General features: G+C 33.9%; 2 protein-coding genes and 1 long non-coding RNA gene across 3 annotated transcripts in view; 2 read left to right on the top strand and 1 right to left on the bottom strand.

Annotated features, from left to right (window-relative positions):
* Nucleotides 1–610: 610 nt before the first annotated feature.
* Nucleotides 611–11,610, top strand: eapp (e2f-associated phosphoprotein). The gene is given in 6 exon segments (NM_199784.1): nucleotides 611–756; nucleotides 1,972–2,156; nucleotides 5,292–5,399; nucleotides 5,483–5,597; nucleotides 7,271–7,396; nucleotides 10,967–11,610. Coding segments are annotated over 6 exon segments (924 nt in total). The 5' UTR covers nucleotides 611–685; the 3' UTR covers nucleotides 11,286–11,610.
* A 1,289-nt stretch (nucleotides 11,611–12,899) lies between these two features.
* sptssa (serine palmitoyltransferase, small subunit A) lies at nucleotides 12,900–18,733 on the top strand. The gene is given in 2 exon segments (NM_001093727.1): nucleotides 12,900–13,041; nucleotides 17,870–18,733. Coding segments are annotated over 2 exon segments (207 nt in total). The 5' UTR covers nucleotides 12,900–12,938; the 3' UTR covers nucleotides 17,974–18,733.
* The window catches only part of LOC108179745 (uncharacterized), a 30,578-nt gene continuing 21,067 nt past the window's right edge, over nucleotides 15,937–25,447 (bottom strand). The window contains exons 2-3 of the long non-coding RNA XR_001796288.4: nucleotides 23,891–24,046; nucleotides 15,937–16,112 (exon numbers count right to left, since the gene is read on the bottom strand). This is a non-coding gene — a long non-coding RNA (uncharacterized lncRNA). The remainder of the gene's footprint in view (nucleotides 16,113–23,890; nucleotides 24,047–25,447) is intronic.

Below are 25,447 nucleotides of genomic sequence, written 5' to 3'. Positions count from 1 at the left end.
GGAAGAAACTTTTACTTCAGACGAGTTCAAACTAAACAAATGTAAATGTTAATCTCACCATTGTAATTGTCAGAAGAAAAAAATCTGTATAATTTTTATCATTTTTAAATAGAATAAACCTGATTGTAACATTTTATTCAATTCCATATAAAAAAAATTTATTCTGGCTGTAATTTTCTGGATTTCTTTAAAATGACAATATTGCTATTAGACTTTTATAGAGAAAATCCAGTTGTATAACATAATTTAAAGCCAGATAGATAAAAGACAAATATCAAATATACAGACAGAAGGGTAGATGAACAGAAAAGGATAGACAGATAGAAATGGACAAATATTAAATAAATAGAGAGATGGACAGTTGGATACGGATAGGCAGATAGACAGATAGATAGATAGATAGACAGACAGACAGACAGACAGACAGATACCTACCTACCTACCTACCTACCTACCTACCTTCCTTCCTTCCTTCCTTCCTTTCTAACAAATTCTTTGTTTAGCAGACCCTTGATTGACCAAAGTAAATATTTAAGTATTGTTGCAGGACTTTTATTTTAACAGCTTTATTTTGAAATTGAGAAAGAAGACACCCGGAAACATTCCTCAACGTTTTCTGATGTTGCAGTGTCTGTGAAGCAAAAACACGTTTTTTAGTCGTTGTGTTTTAGTCGAAATTAAGAAAATGAACCGAAAGGAAGATTATGATTCATACGAGATTGAAGAGCCGAGCGATGAGGAAGGAGCCGCGAGCAGGTAAATGCCAAAACACTCATTTATTCACACAGCATGTAAACAAACTAACGTGGGCTGTTTTTTTGTGCTGGTAGCATCATACACTGTTATCAGCATAAATACCTTCATAACCTATTTTTGTAGTCATATATTTTTATGTAGAGTACTATATAAATTCATTACAAACTCCAAACACTATGGTATAAAGTTGTGGCGTTTGGAAGTTGTCCAGAATAATATTACTTTTGTTTAAACCAAACGGTGTATGAGTATAATGGATTTATTGTGTATAATATATATATATATATATATATATATATATATATATATATATATATATATATATATATATATATATATAATACTGTAACCCAAGACTTTTCTATTAAAAGGAATAATATTGTGAGAAGTTTACATTTGTTAACATAACGTTAACTTTACCTTTAGACCAAACGGTGTTGAGGCACGCATGCAAAGGTCTAGAAATAATATAAAATATGTAAAATGCATAACCCACCATCAGGTATATACTGCTACAATGTTTAGTTGTTTAATTTACAGTTTGAAAAAACAGTATTACCATTTTGAAAACCGACATGACCAGGTTGCACATACAGGATATAGAATTGGGCACTCAAGACTTACACGCTAATATTTATTGAAAGAGAAAAATGTGTGACGTGTGTAAAAATATTTTGACTATAAACATTTTAATTGTTTATATATATATATATATATATATATATATATATATATATATATATATATATATGTATRTATATATATATATRTATATATATATATATATATATATATATATATATATATATATATATATCAGAGAACCATTTAATTCAAGATATATTTTAAGGGAAAGTCTTTTTTAGCTGTTTAAAAGGTTTAAAAAAGGAATTGTACAATATTTATTATTGATAAAATTATATTTTATTTATTAGCCTCTCTTAAGCAGTAATTTTTCGATTGTCTTCAGAACAAATCACTCATATAATAATTTGCCTAGTTAACCTAAATAATCTACATAAGCCTTTAATTGGGGATTGGGGAAACATTTACAGGGGGGCTAATCATTTAGGAGGGCTAAAAATTCTGGCTTCAGCTGTATATTTTAGTTGTTCTGAGCTCAAATCTCATGAGATGATCAGAGTGATTTATTAATGATTATGAAACTCCAAACTCAAGCGTCAAACTAACTTCACCTCATCTGTATTTCCTCAGCTCTGAGGATGAGCTGGATGTCCTCCTGAACGGGACGCCGGAGCAGAAGAGGAAGCTGATCAGAGAATATCTGACGGGGGAGAGCGAGTCCTCCAGTGGAGATGAGTTTGAGAAGGAGATGGAGGCTGAGCTCAGCAGCACTATGAAGAGCCTGGAGGGCAGCTGGACTGCGTCTACAACACAAGGTTTTACTCATTCACTCACAATATCTGTGCACCTCTGGGTTAAAACAATGACTCCTAAACATGCAACAAATAGGGCTGCGCGATATTGGGGAAAAACTGACATTGCGACAGTTGAAGGCAAAATTATTTGCCATCGTGTACATTTTTCAAATATTTCCTAAATTATGTTTTACAGAGCAAGGAATTTTCCCCAGTATTTTCTCTGAAGAAAGTCTTATTTGTTTTATTTCGGCTAGAATGAAAAACATTTTAAGGTCAATACTATTAGCCCCCTTAACCAGTTAAACTCCATCATCGACGTCATCAACTTTCGCTTTAAGATTTAAAGGATTAGCATTGCACCAGACCCTCTTAAGTAGTTTCGTTTGAGTGGATGCATCACTGTGGTTTTTTTTCTACTGTACAAAAGTTATTTACATTTAAATACACAGTATTTTGGATACCCGAGCTGGATATTGAACATTGGGTAATTTTCATATGATCAATGATCGATTTCTGTGGCTTGTACAGCACCTCTTATCAGTTAGAATACAATAACTTTTGCAGAGATTATGGTAGAGACATTTTTCTTCTTCCTATGACTAGACATGTGCATGTTGCCTGATTACCCTAACCTGCCTAGTTAACCTAATTAACCTAGTTAAGCCTTTAATGTCCAGTTTCATAAACAGGGCTTAGATTAAACCATGACTAGGCCTTAGTTAAATTAGGCTATTTGAGGCACATTCATAAAAATGGCTTTAGAAAAATATTTTACTGGTGTGCACCCGGAGACGAAAAATGACACTGACGTATTGTAAGACATCTCACTGCAAGTTATTTTGAGTTGAGACAGCTCAAACATGCAATTTAATCTTGACTAGCATTAAACCTTGTTTGTGAAACCGGGGGATAATGTCACTTTAAGCTGAATACTAGTGTCTTGAAAAATATCTAGTCAAATATTATGTGCTGTCATCATGGCAAAGATAAAATAAGTTATCATTTATTAGAAATGAGTTATTAAAACATGTTTAGAAATGTGTTGATAAAATCTGCTCTACATTAAACAGAAATTGGAGAAAAAATAAACAGCAGGAGCTTTGTTTTGTTAGAACTTATAATGTAACATTGATTGGGACGATTTTTCATAAAATATACAAAATAAAATAAACAAATTAAAGCAGAGACGAAAACAATAGAGCAAAAATAAAAAAGAAATAACAGTGCTTTAAGGTTTTCAGTGGTGTCTAACAGTATTCAGCTACAGAAAATAAGTTATCAAATCTAAATAATTAAACACAATTCATATGTAGTTTCATTAGTGGAAAACATAAAGTGTCAAATTTCTTTAAAATTTCTTGTGGCCAATTAGCTTAATCATAAAAACACTTTCACACTATCAGATTTGCAATGACTCTGTATAGTTCTCGTTGTTTAAATAATTAAACACAATTCATATTTTTTTAAAGTGGTGAATTTAAGTTCCCTGTGCCCAAATGCTTTAAATTAGCTTGAAATCATAAACTCACAGGCCTTAAAGGTGCAGTAGGTGATCTGCCAGAATGCTAGCATTAGCATAATAGCTTAGAAATTTTACGATCCTTCCCTGCTGTCCAAAGCCAAGCCTGCTTAAGTCAGGAACACGTGAACGCGCACTGATTAGATGGAACACTAGATCATGTCATTCGCCAGTTAGAAAACTCTACACGCGCTTTATCAAGCGTAGTTGTGGACAAGTCAGCTGGTGCAGGATTATATTTCCCCAAAACTGTGTCACAGGCTGTCACTGTTCAATGAATGAATGTGTGAATGAATATAAATCAAACTTCACCTCAGTAAAGCTGGTTAGGCGGAAGAGCACATTTACTGATGTTTTGTTATTAAACTAAATAAAAATGAGGTCTGAAAAAAGCAGTGCTAAAAACTGAAATATCCTGTCATCCGTTTACATTACACTAATATTTATGTTACCAAGACAACCAGGGACTTTTCATTTTCAGTTGTGCTCGCTGATCCTCGCACATCGCTTGTTTTTTTCTTCTTTTACACTTGAACAACTAAACAAATGCTCAGGTCTATTTAACAGACTATATTATCGATGCTGTAAAAGGTTCTCCATGAACTTAAAAATAGCCAATCTTCTGCTGGACGTTTTCAGTAGCTGAACAACACCACTGTGCATATAAACCCATTCATAAACAACAACACAGTCTACATTAGCTTTGCGTGGCTAAAATATTTTTAAAACATACCTGTCTAAAAGAAATAGTCCAGCCGTGGTGTCGCCCTTCAGATTGTTGTTTTGAACTGCATAACGTCATTCACTTTCATTGTGCAAAAGTAATACTGATATTGATTCATAGTTTAGAAGTTTTGATTCTGCATTTTTGGCAGAAGCTCTTTCAGAAACACTATTTCTTTTTATGCATACAAGGCTACGGTCTTTCAGAAAGAAGTTCAGGTTGATGTGGAGTTTGCCTGATGTCTCTCTATCAGCGATAGACCCGTGCTTCATGTATGCGCGTGAGTGACATATCTGTCTGCTTATAGAGGCTGCGCTGAAATTTTAATTTAAATTTGTGGACAGTTTGAGTTACCAGTTGTAACCTGTTGAGTTATTTGTCGGTTCGACAATATTTAATTGGAAATTTTTTTGTTTTTTTGTTTTATGCCTTACCCAGATTATAAAAATAAATTTAGATCATTTACTTCAGGGGTATTCAAACCTGGTCCTGGAGGGCCGGCGTCCTGCCGGTTTTAGCTCATCCTTGCAGGTGTGTTGAGGCAAGTTGGTTTCTAGAAAGCTTAGTAAGAGCTTGATTAGCTAGCCCAGGTGTGTCTGATTAGGGTTGGAACTAAACTTTGCAGGACATCGAGTTTGGACACCCCTGATTTACTTTAATCATTACTATTGGAATGTGAAGAGACTTTCAACCAGCACAACCCAAAAGGTTTCTAAAGACAGTCACCTACTGCACCTTTAAAAACACTTACACACTATTAGATTAAAGTTGCGCTGACTCCACAAATCATGTGTTTTAAATTCTGTTTTCTAAGCCAAAATTATAATAATAAGTTGCTTGTTGCTGGAATCTTGTCATGTCACGTGTTGTTAGTACACGATGTAATGCTTTAATCAATATTTAATTCTAGGTCAAGCAACTGGGACTAATGACAGCACTTCTGCAGCAAACAAACCACAGACTCAGGAGTATGACAGCATCTACTTTGACTCCGACTCGGATGAAGATGTTACAGCTGGTATTCACTTATGAACATCTAAATGTTTAATTGTGCTTCAGCCATTAAACTGCATAATTAACAGTTATTAACATGGTTATCAGGTGCTTCTCAGGGACTGAGGAGGAAGCAGCGCACTTTTCTCACTAATGACGAGCTGTTGTACGACCCAGATGAGGATGACCGAGACCAGGCTTGGGTGGATGCAAAAAGAAAAGCGTGCGTTTTTATTTTTCATTATTAGAAAGTAACAAAGTCAGCGATGCATCAGAGAAATTCAGTAGGGATGCAGATGAATACTGAAAAATTAGGAAGAACAAAAAATATATACAGTGGTGGAAATACGTAATCAACACGTCACCATTTTTCTCAGAAAACATATTTCTAAAGAAGGTGCTGTTGACTTGAAATGTTCACCGGATGTTCGGAACAACCAAAGAAATCCATATATACAAATAAAACAAAACTAATTAGTTAAAAAATGAAGTTATGCATAATAAAATGAAATGACGCAGAGAAAAAGTATTGAACACATGAAGAAAGGAAGGTGTGGAATGCAGTGAAAGCCCAGACAGCAGCTGAAATCTCTCAGTAGTTCTTCAGCAACATTCTGCCGTTCATCAGTGTAAATGAATATTATCTGCTTCAGTCCAACATCTACATTAGCAGGAGGATGAAGATGAAACCAGGGTGGACATTTTAGCAAGACAATGATCCAAAACACAGCCAAGGAAACTCTCAAATGCTTCCAGAGAAAGAAAACCAAGCTGTAGAATGGCCCAGTCAATCACCTGACATGAATTCAATAGAGAATACTAAATAAACATCAGATTAGATAGACAAGACCCACAGAACCATCAATACTTTTTTTTTGGTTTTGTTTTATTTTTATGCTTTTATTGATTGGGTTTTTACCAAAGTCTGGTTCAATTCCATGTCAACAGCTTCTTTAGAAATATTATTCACAGGAAATAACATGATATGTTCAATACTTTGCCCCCCACTGTATAGTGTTGGAGTAAAAAAAAAAACGGAAGAGGGGTGCATTGGGAGATGTTTCATTTACTGGATATGTGTATAATGTGGTTGTTTAAAGGTGTTTAAGTATTATTCTTAGGATTGGGTTTAATCTTGTATTAAATATATTTATCTGGAGTCAAAGGCAATAAGTTATTCTTTCCGTTTCGTAAATTTCTCTAATATTTTGGATCCTTTTTATATGTAGGTGGGTTTGATGTGAGCCAGTTAGATGTAATACATTTTAGTGCTAAAAACAATATATGTAGAAAACAATATATGAAGTAATTAACGTTTTTGATCGGTATTGTTTACCATGCTATTTTGAATAATCAGTCACAAGTAGCATGCAAGTATGACTTGAAAGTAGCATTAGCACTATTTAGGAGAAAGTCTGAATGTGCACATATAAAACCAGCTGTACCCCAGTCTGATTATTGGCTTTATAAAATGGAAAAAGTGCTACATTATGATGCAAAATTAAACAGAACAATATTGAGGTTTTATATATGCACATTCATTTATTTTTGAATGGTGACAACTTGTGACACGCTCCCTATATTGTTTACCACACTATTTGAATATTTAAGCCAAAATGATTTGCAAGTATGAGTTCAAAACAACATAATCACTATTGAATTGACTGTAAGCAATGCTGTACTTTATTAGTCATTGGCTGCCAAAATGATTTCCCTATTTAGAACTTGCAAACAATACTTCTCTGACAATATAATATTACTGAGAAAGGCTGAATGTGCAAATGAAAAACCAGCTTTACCCCAATGAGTTTTTGTCACTCAGAATTGAGCTCAAATGATTTTGGTTTTCACAACTTATTATTTGATAATAACTTATTATTGTTATTTTTAATACAGATATAGAAGTCAGAGACCGTTACCGCCATCAGCGAACAGAAGAGGCAAAAGCCAGGCTCTTCCCAGCAGTGATGCTGTGCTCAACTGTCCTGCCTGTATGACCACACTGTGTCTGGACTGTCAGAGGTAATGTCATGTTGTGCATCTGTGCAGATTATTTTATGTTATACCACAGTCTGTTTAATATGGAGGGAAATTTCCACCAGTTTCAGTTGACATGCAGTGAGTAAAAAAATACCTTCATAGATAAAATTTGAGTTAAAGTCAAAATGATTAGTCCTCCTGTGAAATTCTTATTCATTTTCAAATATTTCCCCAGTGATGTTTAACAGAGCAAGGACGTTTTCACAGCATTTCATATAATATATATTTTTTTCTGGAGAAGGGATTCTTTTAGTTTGGCTGGAATGAAAGCAGATAAAAAAATTTTGTAAAACATTTCAAAGTCAATATTATTAGCCCCCTTCAGCAATATTTATTTTCAATTGTCTACAGAACAAACCACTGTTATACAATGACCAATTACCCAAATTTGCCTAACTAACCTAAATAAGCCTTTAAGTGTCACTTTAAGCTGAATACTAGTATTGTTAAAAATAACTAGTAAAATATTGTGCACTGTCATCATGGCAAACACAACAGAAATTAGTCATTAAAAATTTGTTATTAAATTATTGTTTAAAAAATCGGTTTAAAATATATGTACCATCTTACAATGGAGAAGATTCTGTACTCCACCAAAGGTTGCAGTCAAAAATGTTATCTTATTTGGCAGCCAGTGCTGACATACATAAAACTAATGTATCCAGACTTAATATTTTCAGTTTGACCATTGTTTATTTGTATCTCACATTTTTTTCCTTTCCTTCATTTTATTTTATTTTCTATCTAAATTATTTTCTTTCTTTTTTTTTTTTTTTTTACATTTGCGAAGCCTAATGTGACTCGTTGTGTGCGTATATATGTCCAATAGATGAGTGAACATATAATAGAACTTTTATCTACTTGTATGTGTGTATATATTATGACATGATGAAAAGCAGATAAATAAATAGGCATAACATATTGTAGAGAAATGGTGCAGTGGGGCGGGGGGCTCTGTTGGAGCAAAGATAATTTGTCTCTGTTTTTCAAATACTTTTGAAATTAATGTTTTATTAACCAAAATGTTAATAAAAAGATCTGAACAAAAAAAATCTGTTAAAAAAATCTCTGTTAAACAACACTCGCAAAATATTTTTGAAACAATTAAAATTTCACAAGAGAGCTAATAATTTTACCTTAGTCTGTTTATAATTCAAGGTTCTCAAGAGTTATGGAATTTCTGGACAATCATTACATGTAAAAAGGTCTATTCTAGACATTGAAAATAAGGGAATTGTATTTTATTGTCCAAGTCAGGGATTTTCATTTGTGATTTTAAACTTTACTTGCCGTTTATCAAAATGTGTTTTTTCTATATAGTGTTTTTAACGCGCTGTTTTACATATTTTGCTTTTGTAATGGTTGGGTTATTTTTCACTGCCATTTTATTTTTTTCCCACTTGTCAACCAACAATCAATGCAGTCATCAGGCTGTACCTGTTAAAATACTGTCAGTCAATGCTCCATCCTCAACCAGTCCCTCCTTGAATATTTAGGAAAAATTTCAGATTTATTTGACAAAATAAATAAAATTGATACATGATTGACTCTAAATTATCAAAACAAGCAAAAGGTGTTTAACTCTCCTCAACAATTGCATTAGAAAAAATATTTAAAAATTTCACTTTTTATATTTTTTATTTCAAAATTGTCTTAATTAAGCAACTGTGGTACTGATGTCTCGTAACAACATGTACAGAAGTTTGTTACAAAATTTCACATTTGATTTTAGCAATCTGTACAACAAACCTAGCCCTGTTCAAATTGGCCTTGGCTGAATTGTGATGTCACTATGCGTTTAACGCCTCTTTCACACCACACACACAAGCAGAATGCGAGCAGTGCGTGTTTTTTTTCAGTGTCCATCTCAACAGATTAAAGCTTTCTTACCACACGCAGAAGCAGAGTGCGTCAGTACGGAGCATGAGTGACGCTGAAGCAGCAGTGTCGCGATCATTTTGGCGCTGGATCTATTTTTGCTGTGCTGCTCGCGCTTAATTAAAGTGACAGTGCATTGATAATGACCAAAGACACATAGAATGACAGTAAAAGTAGCAATTTTACCCAATAAAAGCCTCGATAATATCCACAGATTTTTATAGATTCAATTAAATGAACTTAAACGATTAAAAACTGCAACAAATATTTATTTGAGACCCAGACTACAAAACCAAACCTAAAATTTGCTTAAGTTGCACACTAGTTTGATCATGTACAAATATCATTTTAATTATATTTCATTACTATCCTGACAATCAAAAACAAAATTACACAATATCACAGGCGATTAAGCTCTGTGTGCACCTCAGTGAACATGAAAATACATGAGTGACACTCCTCATAGAGTGTGAGCAGCAGACAGTTCTTTATTATCTAAATAATTAGTCAAATAAAGACTAGCTGGTTAAGGAAACAGCATGGATGGAAGTGCTGTGTGTCTTGGTGCAAAGTAAAAATAAAATGTGTATTTATGTACAGTTGAAGTCAGAATTATATAATATATTCCGCCTGAATTATTAGCCCTCCTGTTTATTTTTTCCCCAATTTCTGTTTAATAGAGAGAACATTTTTTCAACACATTTCTTATCATAGTTATAATAACTCATTTCTAAGAACTGATTTATTTTATCTTTGCTGTGATGACAGTAAATAATATTATAATAGATATTTTTCAAGACACTTCTATACAGCTTAAAGTGACATTTAAAGTCTTAACTAGGTTAATTAGGGTAACTAGGCAGGTTAGGGTAATTAGGCAAGGTATTGTATAACATATGGTTTGTTCTGTAGACTATTGAAAAGAAAATACCTTAAAGGGGCTAATAATTTTGACCTTAAAATGCCTTTTAAAAAATTTAAAACTACTTTTATTCTAGCCGAAAATACAACAAATAAGACTTTCTCCAGAAGAAAAAATATTATCAGACATACTGTGAAAATTTGCTTGCTCTGTTAAACATCATTTGAGAAATATTTAAAAAAAGAAAAACAATTCACAGGGGGGCTAATAATTCTGACTTCAGATGTATATATAGATAGGTAACTAGATAGAATAGACTGAGATAGATTGATGCGCCGGTCAGATGTGCGCTGTTGACGCACCTTTGTTCAGTGTGAAAGACAAACCGCATGCGCGTGTGGTGTGAGAGGCGTAAAGTGGGTCAGAGATCTCGAATACAGCTCGGTGCAGTTTCAACAATATAATGTTATTTAATATTAAACAATGCAGATAGCATGAAAGGAATTTGAAGTATGTGTTTGGTCAAAATCTGTGAAAAAACCTGTAGCAATTGAAAATAAAAGCAAGCTCCTCTATATTTTGCACTATTTTCTTGATTTTGTATTGATTGAAGAAATCGCTAAATTCTCTAGAGACTGCTCAACACAACAGCGGCCTGTTTTTCTGTTCATTATAGATTATGGAAATACAGCTTTTTACTAGAATTTGACATTTAACTTTGAGTGGAAACCCTGAATAAATGTAAAGTATAAATAAATTAGGCAGAATGCTTGTTACGATCACAATAGAATAACATTTATCTCAATCAACAGGCATGAGAAATACCACACGCAGTACAGAGCGATGTTTGTGATGAACTGCGCTGTCAACAAACAGGAAGTTTTGCGCTATAAAACCATTAACAAGAGAAAGCAGAGCCGCAGCAGGAAGAAAGCACGTCAGGAGTCTGCATCTACATCCACAGAGGCTGAAAGAGAGTCGAATGCAGGTCTGACTGACGCACGATTGGCAGGAATGGATGAAGAAGAGCTTTATCACCCGGTCAAGTGCACTGAATGCTCTACTGAAGTGGCTGTGTTTGATAAAGACGAGGTTTACCATTTCTTCAACATCCTCGCCAGTCACTGCTAAAGACATTTACTGGACACAATCAATCCAAACCACTTCTTTCAGTTGGTTTGATGTAGACAATTTTACTGTAAAGTAAATATGGAGATGTTTTTTTGGAGGGAAAGGAATGGGGTTAGACTTATGATTTTATTTATAGGGTTTTATTTGATTTCTGATGTTGTAAAATGCAAACACACACAAGTGATCAGCTTCATGTAAATGACATTTCATATTTCCACATAGTTGATTCTATTGGCTTTAAGATATGTTCTTTAAGGGTTTTTTTTATTGTATTTTTGTACCTGGAGAGGATATTGATGGGAATTAAACTGAAGTGACATGTAAATTATTTACTTGCTGCTGGAAATGCATATAATCTTCCTAATGAATGGCTGGTCTGTTAGGGAAAGTGGCAGATTGTGCTTTAAAACCCTCTAAATACACATATAATAAATTTATGTACACTGCCTAACAAAAGCTCAATAATGTTTATATCTGGTGACTAGGCTGGCCAATCCTGGAGTATCTTGACCTTCTTTGCTTTCAGGAACTTTGATGTGGAGGCTGAAGTATGAGAAGGAGCGCTGTTCTTGCTGAAGAATTTGCCCTCTCCTGTGGTTTGTAATGTAATGGGCAGCACAAACGTCTTGATTCCTTAGGCCACAGGTGTCAAACTCAGTTCCAAAAGGGCCGCAGCTCTGCACAGTTTAGTTCCAACCCTAATTAAACACACCTGATCAAACTAATTGAGTCCTTCAGGCTTGTTTGAAACCTACAGGTAAGTGTGTTGGAGCAGGGTTGGAACTAAATTGTGCAGGGCTTCGGCCCTCCAGGAATTGAGTTTGACCCCCCTGTTTTAGGCTGTTGATGTTACCATCCACTCTGCAGATCTCTCATACTGAATGTAACCCCATGATTTTTCCATCAAACTTGACTGGTTTCTGTGACATTATTGGGTCCATGAGGGTTTCAATAGATCTTCTGCAGTATTTGTGATGATTGGGATGCAGTTCAACAGATAATTAATCTAAAAATCTACCTTCTGCCACTTTTCCAAATGATAAACTTGAAGTCAAGTTATTATTTGTTGCTCTCACAACTGGTATTGAAGAAACATTTGATTTTCTGGTTATTTTAGACTCTGATATTTTTAGTTTTTAATGATAAATACTCTGTTTATGTACCCCAGTTTCACAAACAATGCCTAAACCTAATTCCAGGCTAAAATGTAATTCTTTGTCAACTGAAAGAAACTTTTAATGACTTAAAATATCAATTCAGTTTCTAATTTTGTCTCAAAACCGTTCTCTTTTCTCTCACAAACTTATAAAAATCCATTAATTAATCTATGACTTGATTCTGGCTTATTTTACTTATATTAGTCTTTAAAATCAGGTCATATTTACTTATATTAAGTATAATATACTTACAATAATTTTAAAGGCCTTATGAGGGTTAAGTAAACACTTGATCGTGAGCTCGAAGCGTTAACATCCCTAACAAATATAAAAACAGCTTATTACATTATTTGTTTTGTGATCTGGATTTCAGTCGGACTTTTATTTTGACACTCAGTGCCAACATTTTCCCCTTACCACGTGACTTTTATTATGTCACGCTCTAGTCCAATCCGGAAGGGAGCGGCGGTGGGACCAACACGAGCCGACAGAAAACATGGCGTTTGGAGATGCCTGGAAACAATTATCTTGGTTTTATTACCAGTATTTGCTCGTAACAGCTCTGTATATGCTGGAGCCTTGGGAGAGGACTATCTTCAGTATCCTTTTATCATAAAACATTGAGTTTTGTATGCGTAAGGAGCGTTATTTGGGCTGTCTTGTTATCTCCGGTGAAGGTATGAAGTTGTTTCCTCGCTCTTTAAGTGTTAGTTGTTTTTTCGTGGCGTACTACTAACTAATAAATTAATACAAAGACATGTTTTTGACATTATTAAAATAAAATACATAATGTATTTCCGACACGCGTGGTTTCTGGAAGTCTGGTGTGTTAACTTGTTTGCGTAACAGCTGATTATTTTAGTTCCTCTTTTAAGCTAAATTATTATCGTCATTGTTTTTTATTATCGGTTATAATTAATATACGATAATCAGGAAGTATTTAGCTGTGTGTATTTGCGAAATAAATGAATGAATGAATGAGTGGTGTGTCGCACTTGTGGGTGTGACGTGTGATATTTAAATCAGTGACACAACATGACCTGATTTCCAGGTGTCTTCTGAGAACATGTTGATCTTCAGTTTCACTGTAACCTGTTTTACTTGATGCCTTTTTTTTTGTCGTGAGAAATACATTTTTCTGTGGTCACCTGGGAAATGATGTCACCTGACACCTTTACAGCAGTGTTTTAGTGCTGGGTTTGTATATGGTTAACCCACAGACAGTAAAACAAAAAACAACCTGACAAGATATTTTCTGTTATATTTTTCCAGCGCTTGCAAAATTTCAAAATCTCTGGTAGCCGTTTGGACAGGCAGACTTTTGGTCTGTTTTGGTAGCCCAAATTAAATTCAAGTGGGACAAATAGAGAATATATTTTCTTCTAAATAAAAAGAAATGCATACATTTGCTAAAAAAAACAAACAAAAAAACATTATATGTATTAATTAAAATAATTAATCCATTAATTATTGGATTAATTTTTGGTTGCCAGACTGGAAAACATAATAGCCCCAAGACAGCAGCAGTTTTGCTTGGCCTGTTTTTTTTAACAGTTATTTCAATATAGTTTTATAAATGTACCTTATTGTTTATTTGGAATTGAAAAATCATGATTATGACTTATTGCACAGTGTTTGTACTAAAAATAGCTAATTTATAACTACAGTAAATGCAGAAGATAACAAAATTATTAACCTTATATATATAAGCAATTCCAGCGTTATGGATGTGACATTTGCAGTAAAAACTCAAAACATAATTTCACACAGAAAGTATATGTTGACATTGTATCGAAACTTCTTTTTATATTTTCCAAAATAGCTCACCACAGAGTTATGGTAGCAGAAAAATATCAATATGTAAACATGTTTTATATTTTAAATTAGGAAAATAAACATGCGTTATGGATGTGACAAAAAAAGTTTGCGAATTTTTTTACAATGGACAACAGATTATTTAGAAATTCTGACAGTTAAACTGCACAACCCAAAAGAAACAATGCTCATCAAACAGGTATGAATCGGCTCACTATAAAATTATAATGATTGATTTTATTTTATTTGACATTTTTGCATTTATGAAGAAAAAGTGTCGTTATGGATGTGACACATTTCCGTTATGGATGTGACAGCTGTGAAATAGCCACTTGTGTGATTTTGGCAAATTAAATATAATAGTTTGAAATACTGACAGATACATTTACGAGTATTTTTACAGTACTGTAAAATACTTGCTAACACAAAAAATGTAGAAACGGTTTGTCTATTTTGGTGAAAACTAAATTATCTTTTATGGCAAGGTTGACATTTGCATGGAATTGCCCATATATATATATATATATATATATATATATATATATATATATATATATATATATATATATATATATATAGCAGGAGAAGCTTATTTTAAAACATTTAAAAATCAGATCGACCCCAAACCTTGACTAGTTGTGTGTGTGTGTGTGTGTGTGTGTGTGTGTGTGTGTGTGTGTGTGTGTGTGTGTGTGTGTGTGTGTGTGTGTGTGTGTGTGTGTGTGTGTTAGGCATGGGATGATGGGACTGGTTTCAAGGTAAACCGCGGTTCATAAAAGTCAAGATAACAACTTTTCCCCCCATTAAACACAAGATATTTCATTTTAGAAAACATTTATAATATTTTAGAACTACATATGTCAGGCTTAATAATTAAAAGAAAACATTGAATTCTGCTGTCTTCATTGGTTTCAAAAACACATTTATGTACGATGCATAAAAAACATTAAAAAAAGAACTTGTTTAAATCTTAGGAACGATGTAACAGAAAATTATAGCACTAAAGCTGCATTTATTTAATCAAAAATACAGTATAAAGTGTGAAGTGTTATTGCATTATAAAATAACTTTTCAAAAATAGTTTATCATTTAATTATTTATTCCAGTGATTTTAAAGTATCACAGTATTGTGATTGCTGCTGTAAAATAAGTTCTTTTTAAATGTCTGAGTAAAAAACAACAACTTTTCCCCCTATTAAACACTATTTATTTTATTTTAAGAAATATTTATAATATTTTGCAACAGTAGACATGGCAGATGGGCGACGTAGGTGGCGCAGTAGGTAGTGCGGTCACCTCACAGCAAGAAAGTCGCGTTTCTGTGTGGAGTTTGCATGTTCTCCTGCATTTGTGTGGGTTTCCTCAGTGTGCTTCGGTTTCCCCCACAGTCCAAAGACATGCTGCAGGTGAATTGGGTAGGCTAAATTGTCCGTAGTGTATCAGTGTGAATGAGTGTGTATGGATGTTTCCAAGAGATGGTTTGCAGCTGGAAGGGCATCCGCTGCGTAAAACATTTGCTGGATAAATTGGCAGTTCATTCTGCTGTGGTGACCCCGGATTAATAAAGGGACTAAGACGAAAAGTAAATAAATGAATGACATGTCAGACTAAATAATCCAAATAAAGGATGAACCTCTGCTGTCTTCATTAGTTTCAAAAAGCACAGATTTCTTTACAACTTGTAAAAGGCGTCTTTGGAGATCTTTTTTTTTTTTTTTTTTGGAAATACAGAAGCATTGTTCAGGTCTATAGCATGCTTGGATGCTGGTTTATAAGTGATTTGTTTTCTAAATCATAAGCTGACCACTGTAGCTTTTGATGTGGAGGGTCCTTTACTGCTGGAGATGCTGTTGCCCTAAAAAAAAAAATCAACAAAACAGTCATAAAAAAACAAACAAACTGTCTAACAGAATTCCTCTGCTATTTTAAAACCTTGACTTTTCCAAACCATGGTGAACTTTGAATTCGGTTATCGTCCCATGTGTGATATATATGTGCGTGTGTGTATATGTTTGTATTTATTTATGTGTGTGTATCTGTTAGGGTTGTCACGAAACTGGAATTTGGTACCAACTGATACTGACATTTTTAAAACATCCATTTCCCGCTAACATTTGAGCGCTGTTGAGCATTTGAATGCTTAAACAGTGCTGACTGGTCATTGTGTTCACGTGCTCAACAGAAATGACTGTGGCTGTTTCTCAATTCCAAGAACGCAGAGAACGGACTTGCGTTCTTGTGGAGACCGGTCTTGCCAGGTGTCCTCGGAAGAACGAACTCAGGAGACCGCGAGGGCAGAGAATGCGTCCTTTGAGAATTGAGATGCTGCGTTCTTCCTGATGGTCACGTGACCTTCACGTGTTTTAAATGGTAAATTATTTAAACATTACAGCCTTCATACAACGATTTATTGTTTTTCCCCTTTTCAAAATTGCATAAAACATTATAAATATATGTCGCACAATATAAATAAAACTGATTTTAATACGAATTTCAGCAAACAAACACCTTTAATGTGTTTATTTCTTTATTAAGATGTCCATGATAATGTTTACTTTCACGGTGTCATTTAGGGAAACTCCTGAGGTGAATAAGTTATATCTCTGAACTTTATTAATAAATCTAAATAAAATGCTGCGCTTCCCATCTCCAGTCGCAATGACTTCTGGGACTTCCAGTGCGAGTTCGGTGCTTAAGTCTGCATCGGTGCGTCCTCGATATCAAGATCACATCCGGGAAGTTTCACGCGTCCTCCGTACTTGCGGTCTTGAGTATTGGAACTGAACTTGGGCAGCTGATGATGACGTTACACGAGAACACGAGGACGCAAGACCGCTGAAGAACGCATATTGAGAAACAGCCATTGATTGGCCATGAATCTCATCAGTTCACCAAACTCACCACAGTTTACTGAGTGTGACCACAGAAACAGGGACACTGGAGCGCTTCAAAGTCACGTCGATCAGCTGGTTTGTCTATAAGCAGACATACGAGAGATCTGCTGATGAAGCTCGGCTTTGAAGCACTTCAGTGTCCCTGTTTCTGTGGTTACACTCCGTAAACTGTGGTGAGTTTGGTGAACTGATGAGCTTCATGGCCAATCACAGTCATTTGTGTTGAGCACGTGATCACAGTGGCAAATCAGCAGTGTTTAAGAACGCTCCACAGCGCTCAAATATTAGTGAGATGGACATTTTTAAAATGCCAGTATTGATTGGTATGGAATTCCAGAATTATGACAACCCTAGTATATATCATTGACCTCTTATGCATCAGTTATTTTTTTTTTTTACAAACATTAGTACAATTTTCATATTTATTTCATTGTAATTTTGTGTACTTATTTTACTGTCATTTTATTTATATTCATTCATTTTCTGGTCGCCACAGCGGAATGAACCACCAACTTATCCAGCATATTTTTACGCAGTGGATGCCCTTCCAGCCACAACCCATCTCTGGGAATTCATTTATATAATAATTATCATTAATATATATTTTAAATCTTTTTTTTTTCATTACCTTTTCCCCATTTAATTCCATCTTTTATCCAGTTTAGTTGTTGTAAATGAATTTTCTCTTGTATAAAGGTTTCCTTAACCATGATCTCAGATTCTCTGCTTATCTCAGTGGCAGCGATGGCGGTCTACACCGGTTATGTGTTCATGCCGCAGCACATTATGGCTATATTACACTATTTTGAAGTGGTCCAGTGACGACAGCCAGCAGGATCATCGTCATCATCATCCTGCGCGCCACCGCCGTCTGTTGGCGGGAAAATGAACTGCTCCAAAACTCCTCTCCACGTGAAAGAAAATGAACACTTCAAACATGGACACTTGTGTTTGCTGAAGGAGAACAACAGTAAACAGCACAGTCTGCCGCTGTAATAGCACACACTGCCCTGTCTGCAAATGTATCCTTTTATAAATAAGATATATATAGGATGACGACTTTGTTTTTAAATAATGCTTCAGTTTTGTTTCATGACAGTGCTTTGTTCAGATGATTCTTATTTTTTGATGTGTATATTTAATTGTATACATGTTTGTAAGATTTTTATAGAGGTTTATTGACCTGAAATGACGTGGTTTGAGTTATCTCTGGTATAGTTTTGGATCTACTTTTGATCAGATTTGACATTGTGAGTCATGGACGGATGTGTGACGCCATTGTTGATCATTCAGAACCGGTTGCTCGGGTCATAAACACACTTCAGTAAACTCCTTCTGTAATCTACCTTGATCTTCGAGCTCTGGAACAATTATTCAGCAGATTCACTGTAAAATCCTGAAGAGAAAATAAGTCTTTTACTTTATGGAGAAGATTGTAAATGGTATGTAAACATTAATCTTGCCTCTAGTTATGAAAAACAAGTTGTATGTCTCAATTAAAATGTTGAATCTAAATTATTTTAGTCTGTTCTTGACTTCTCAACTGATTAACATAGTTTTGTAATAAAGATTTTCTTTTACACTTCAGGTGTCCTGTTTGTGGTAAAATAAGTACATTTTAATACTGAATTAAATCTTGTTATTTATCAATCAACTTCTATTTATATAGCACTTTACTACAGTCACGGCTGACTAAAGTGCTTGACACAAGTAAAAGCAAATTATACAACACAACAGAAAAGCAGACGATGCAAAACAGTACAAAAAATATCAATAAAATCCACAAACATTAAAACACAGCATCAGTGCCCTGCATTAAAAGCCAATTTAAACAAGTGGGTCTTAAGCTGGGCTTTAAAAAGTGTCAGGTCAGGGATTGTATGAAGCTCAGCAGGGAGGGTATTCCAGACTTTAGGACATGCCACTGCAAAAGAGCGATCACCCCACTGCTTGTTGACCGAGGGACTTCAAGCAGGAGTTGGTCAGCAGATCACAGAGCTCTTCTGGGTTTGTGCACATGCAAAAATTTGCATAAATAGGAGCAAGGCCATTGATGGCACTAAAAGCAAACATCAAAAGTTTCAAATCAATACTAAACTTAACGAGGAGCCAGTTTTAGGGAGTAGAGAATTGGTGTAATGCGTTCACTTTTCCGACTGTTGGTCAACATGCGAGCAGCAGCATTTTGCACAAGCTGCAAACCATGAAGACATGACTGATTAACTCTTAACATAAAGTGCATTACAGTAGTCCAAACGCAAACTAACAAAAGCATGGAGGGTTTTTTTTCAAGATCAGCCTTGCTCAGGAAGGGCTTGATTTTAGAGAGAAGGCGAAGCTGGAAAAAAAAAAGCTTGCTTTAATCACAGAATCAATCTTATATTTTACACTGCTGTCTAGTCTCTCACCCAAGTTTTTGACCACATGGGTGAAGCGAGGAAACTGAGCCAGATGTGCTGGAGATTAAATGGTTGACCTTAGAATTGTCAAACAAAATACACTCGGTTTTGTCTTCATTTAGACAGCCATTTTTTGACAGCCATATCTTAATACCATTAAAACATTTGGTAAAAGAATCAAGTGAATCTAAAAAGTTTGGTGGAACAGGAATATAAAGCTGAACATCATCAGCATACAAATGAAAAGAGACATTGTGGTTTAAAATAAGTGAGCCTAAAGTTAGTCACTTTTTTTATTTGATATATATATGGCAACAAAACATGAATAAGTTATTTGAAGCATTTATTAATGGCAGATCATATTTCAACATTTATGAAACAATGAAGTCAAGTCTCCTATAATGGATATATCAACAAAAACAATTGCTTATTGTTGGTTAATGTCAACCCTATCCCTAACCCTAACCTTAATAACCTTTTTTGTAAACTCGCAACACAAATATACATTAGTTAATGCATGAACCAACCAATAAAAAACCAATTGTTTTAATATACATTTTTTGGCAATTTTTGTTAGTTCATGGTCATTTTGATCTATTAAATAGTACTTTCGAAGTATTATTATTATTAACAACAAATGTTGCAAAGAGAACTGACATTAATGTATACATTATCAGAACTTGTCATATAATTATATACATACAGTTGAAGTCAGAATTATTCGCCCCCCTGTTTATTTTTTCCCTCAATTTCTGTTTAACTGAGATTTTTTTTTTCCACCACATTTCTAAACATAATAGTTTTAATAACTCATTTCTAATAACTGATTTATTTTATCTTTGCCCTGATGACAGTAAATAATATTTGACTAGATATTTTTCAATCTATTTTTTTACACTTCTATACAGCTTAAAGTGACATTTAAAGGCTTAACTAGATTAATTAGGTTAACTAGGCAGGTTAATTTATAATGGTGGTTCTGTAGACTATCGAAAAAAATATATAGCATAAAGGGGATAATCATTTTGAGCCTAAAATGTTTTTTTAAAAATTAACTTATTTTATCTGAAATTAAACAAATAGGACTTTCTCCAGAAGAAAAAATATTATCAGACATACTGTAACAATGTCCTTGCTTTGTTAAACATCATTTGGGAAATATAAAAAATAAATGAATAAATTCAAAGGGGGGCTAATAATTCTCACTTCAACTGTACATATAGTTTAAAAAAATATTACTGTACATTTCTGACAGTAAATCCATAAAAAAAAAACATTTTTAAAGTTTTTTTTTTTTTTCAGAAATCTCTAATATCAAAATGACAGCCATGATGGTAATAACAAAAACTAATACAATAATAATAAACTTAAAATCAATATAATCATATCAACTCAGAAGTTGCTAATTTGACCAATTTCACAAGTAACTATCAAGTGAGACTTTTTAAAGTAAAAAATGAATTAAACACAAAATACTTTTAAGCTATGAATATATCAATAATCAATATTTCAGTCTTTCCACTACACAAAAGGGATGTTTGCTGTTTTTTTTTTCAACACAATTTAAAATGAACTAAAACTTGAATTTTTTGGACAACTTAATTTTTGTTCAAGCCACTTAAATGTGCATAAACTGAAGTTAACCCAACACTAATCCATTGTGTGGAACCCGGCACTTTTCTTTTAGTGTTCAAAATTCCACATTTAATTAAGCATGTTACACTGAACATTGGTGAATAATAAACGTCTATATATCAGCAAGTAACTGAAAAATCATTCAATCAGGCCAAGTGGTTGTAAACAATGTATATGGCCTGAATTTAAACAAACAATGTATGTGTAGTAATGTTCAACTTAAGTTGTTTAAATTCAGCCCAAATAAATTGTTTACAACCACTTGACATGATTGAATCATTTTTTCAGTTACTTGCTGATATATAGACTTTCATAATTCACCAAAACTTTTATTTATGCAACACACATTTGCTGTAAATACTTCAAACCTATTTGTTATTGATATTTGAGCCGGGGTGGATGATATCCATGACTGCATGTTTCAACACTTAAGCAAAATGTTGTTCAGTATAATCATCATATTTATCAGTTGTTTACAGTAGATATGCATAAATAGCTTAAAACAGATCATAAAACATATTACAGCATGCCTGTCTGAGCTATAAATAACCTATAAATATTGATCCTCGCCCAACAGGTGGAACTGAAGATATGGATGAATCAGTTTAGTTTACAGTCAGCAACCAATGAACTTCCGTCCTGCGCTCATATCATTGGCATGAGTCAAAATGAGAATAGCAGCTGGTTACAGTTTAAACTCCAGGATGAGGGTGTCCTCACGTAGGCCATCGCTGCTCTGCTGGAGTTTGTACTCTAGATGTTCAGCGATGTCCTGTTAGAGCTGTAGTGCTTTACTGAGAAGCTTTTCAGTTGCTTAAAGGGACAGTTCACCCCTTATTTACTCGTCCTCCACTTGATGCAAAATCTCTTTTAGTCTCTTCTGTTGAACATTAAGTTATAATTAAGATTATTGGGGGAAAGAAACAGGCATTTACTTCCACAGTATTTTTATTATTATTATTATTTTTAATTATATACTGATACAGAATCTCCCTCAATATAAATTAAATTTTATTTATTTTTTAAATTATGGAGTGACTAAAGGAGATTGTTATTATTATAAAACTTTCGCTCTGATGTGTCAACAAAAGAAACACAACTTTCAAATACAACTATTGATTAGGGGTGCTCCGACCACAGCCAGAGTTCAGTATCAGCTGATAATCACATTAGATGACTCGATTGGTACTCTCTGATCTGGCCGATCTCATGAACCAATTGCAAGTGTTTGTGTAAGAAGATGATAACATGACAAGGAATCGGTACTCGCTATCGCCCAATCACCATGACCAGGAATTGTGACTCGCTATCGGCCAAACACCATGACAAAGGAATCTGTACTCTGTATTGGCCGATCACCATGACAAAGAATCAGTACTCTTTATGGAGCGATCACCATGACAAAGAATCAGTACTCTTTATAAAGCGATCACCATGACAAAGAATCAGTACTCTGTATGGAGCGATCACCATGACAAAGAATCAGTACTCTGTATGGAGCGATCACCATGACAAAGAATCAGTACTCTGTATGGAGCGATCACCATGACAAAGAATCAGTACTCTGTATGGAGCGATCACCATGACAAAGAATCAGTACTCTTTATGGAGCGATCACCATGACAAAGAATCAGTACTCTGTATGGAGCGATCACCATGACAAAGAATCAGTACTCTGTATGAAGCGATCACCATGACAAACAATCGGTATTCTGTATGAAGCGATCACCATGACAAACAATCGGTACTCGGTATCGGCCGATCACTACACTGTAAAAAAAATCCTGTTTGCCTTAATTTTTTAAACTGAATCAAGTTAACCTTATGAGTCTATTGAACTTATATTATGTTAAACTGACTTAAAACAGCTTGCATACTTAGAAAATTGAGAACATGATTAACTTAGTTTAATAATTTATAATAAGCTGGATAAGTTGGCAGTTCATTCCCCTGTGGTGACCAACTGATAGATAAAGGGACTAAGCTGAAAAAGGAAATGAATGAATGAATATATACAGTTGAAATCAGAGTTATTAGCCCCCTGTTTATTTTTTTCTCAAATTTCTGTTGAACGGAGAGACTTTTTCAACACATTTCTACACATAATAGTTTTAATAACTAATTTCTAATAACCAATTTATTTTATCTTTGCCATGATTACCGTAAATAATATTTGACTAGATATTTTTCAAGACACTTCTATACAGCTTAAAGTGACATTTAAAGGCTTAACTAGGTTAATTAGGGTAACTAGGCAGGTTAGGGTAATTAGGCAAGTCATTTTATAATGATGGTTTGTTCTGTAGACTATCAAAAACAAATGTAGCTTAAAGGGGCTAATAATATTGACCTTAAAATGGTTTTTAAAAAAAATTAAAACTGCTTTTATTTAAGCCTGAATAAAACAAATAAGACTTTCTCCAGAAGAAAAATAGCATCATTTGGAATATATTTAATAAAGAAAAAAATAATTTGACTAATTTATAACTAATAATTCTGACTTCAAATGTATGTATACACACACACACACGCACACATACACTTTTCTATATATATATTTGTGTTCAACAAAAGAAAGAAACCCAAACTTGTTTGTAACATACAAAAATAAACTAGTTTTTTTACTCTACCATCTGAACTGATATGTTCATTTACCCCACAGCATCGTGTCATAGTCCATTGTGCAAATGTCATTTCACTCTGACCTTTCTCTGTGCAGAAGTCCAGCCAGCAGATCTGTCATCTGGGTCAGTACAAACGTCACGTCTGCGATATGCCTTTAATTATTTCCGTACTATTTTTAGCCGATCAACGTGCATTCAGTGGTGTTTCCAGACATTTCAGAGCCACGTCAAATTTATCTGAGAACACAGTGAGAGATATGCAAAAAACTAAATAAATGATTTTGTTTGATCATTAACTAAATGTGAATGTCTGAGGTCACATAAGCAACATAGAAGTCAATTTGGCACTGATGACATTGCAAAAAATTATTAATATAATCAAAAATTAATATCAACATAAGTATATTTTACTAATTAACATAGAAATGCAAAACTAGTGAAGATAAACAAATACAAACAAAATACAAATTTGTTTTATTTTATTTTATGTTTATCTTATATCTATATCTTTGTGACAGGAATAAATCTAAAATGTATTTTCCTTATTTTTTAAGTGTAAAGTAAAAGTAAATTAAGTTCAACATGTTATGCTGAAAAGAACAAAAAAACTTATTTCTAGGTTAAATATAAAATTATGTCAATGTTAATCTGTCTGATATAGATGATCTGATCTAATGTTCTTAACAGTGAATTATTACATTTACAATGTGCTTTGATAAATTAACTTACATAATTACTGTTGTTAATAATAATAATACTGTAAGATAAATAATAAACAAATAAATAAAAAGAAAAAATATTTAATTGTGTCACTGTGTACATGTCTTCATAATCTTTAGTCATAATAAAATATACTTTATTTTATAATATATATTATAGGGGTGTGTATTATATACATGGGTATTATATACATACATATATATATACATATATATATATATATATATACACACACACACACACACACACACACACACACACACACACACACACACACACACACACACACACACACACACACACACACACATATATATATATATATATATATAAACTTATTGACATGCCTTTACATCTGCTAATTAACAACAACAATAATAGATGGTCTTTTAATAATATAATATAATCTTTAAAACAATAATATTATTAATAGATGGTCATATGTTAATAATAAAATCATTAAAACAGTATTAAATAGGTAATGTGGATTTATATAGTATAGCACAAAATAAGGGTGGATGGAGGGAATTTGGCCTGGAGCTACACCCCTCCTTACGAGAAGTGTCATGGGATTTTTAATGACCACAGAGAGTCAGGAGCTCGGTTTAACATCTCATCTGAAAGATGGCGCTCACTGACAGTGTAGTCCCCTTCACTATACTGGGGCATGTGGACCCACACAGATGACAGGTTGAGCGCCCCCTGCTGGCCTCTCTAAGGGCCTACTCACACTATGCTATTCAAATCGTGCCCAGGCCCGTTTCTGTGAGTTCTCTGAATCGGGCTTAGGCACGGTTGGAAGAGGTGTGCCTGAGCGCAGTTCACTTGGGCTTTGGCGCGGTACGATTATAGTGTGAGTGCAAAGCGCGCCTGAGCCTGAAACTGAAGACAAGACGTGACTCTTACAGGGTTGTTTCA

This window comes from Danio rerio, chromosome 17 (genome assembly GCF_049306965.1).
Source record: "Danio rerio strain Tuebingen ecotype United States chromosome 17, GRCz12tu, whole genome shotgun sequence".
Classification (NCBI taxonomy): domain Eukaryota; kingdom Metazoa; phylum Chordata; class Actinopteri; order Cypriniformes; family Danionidae; genus Danio; species Danio rerio.
Note: the sequence above shows the minus strand (reverse complement) of the source record. Positions and strands in the feature narration are given on the sequence as shown.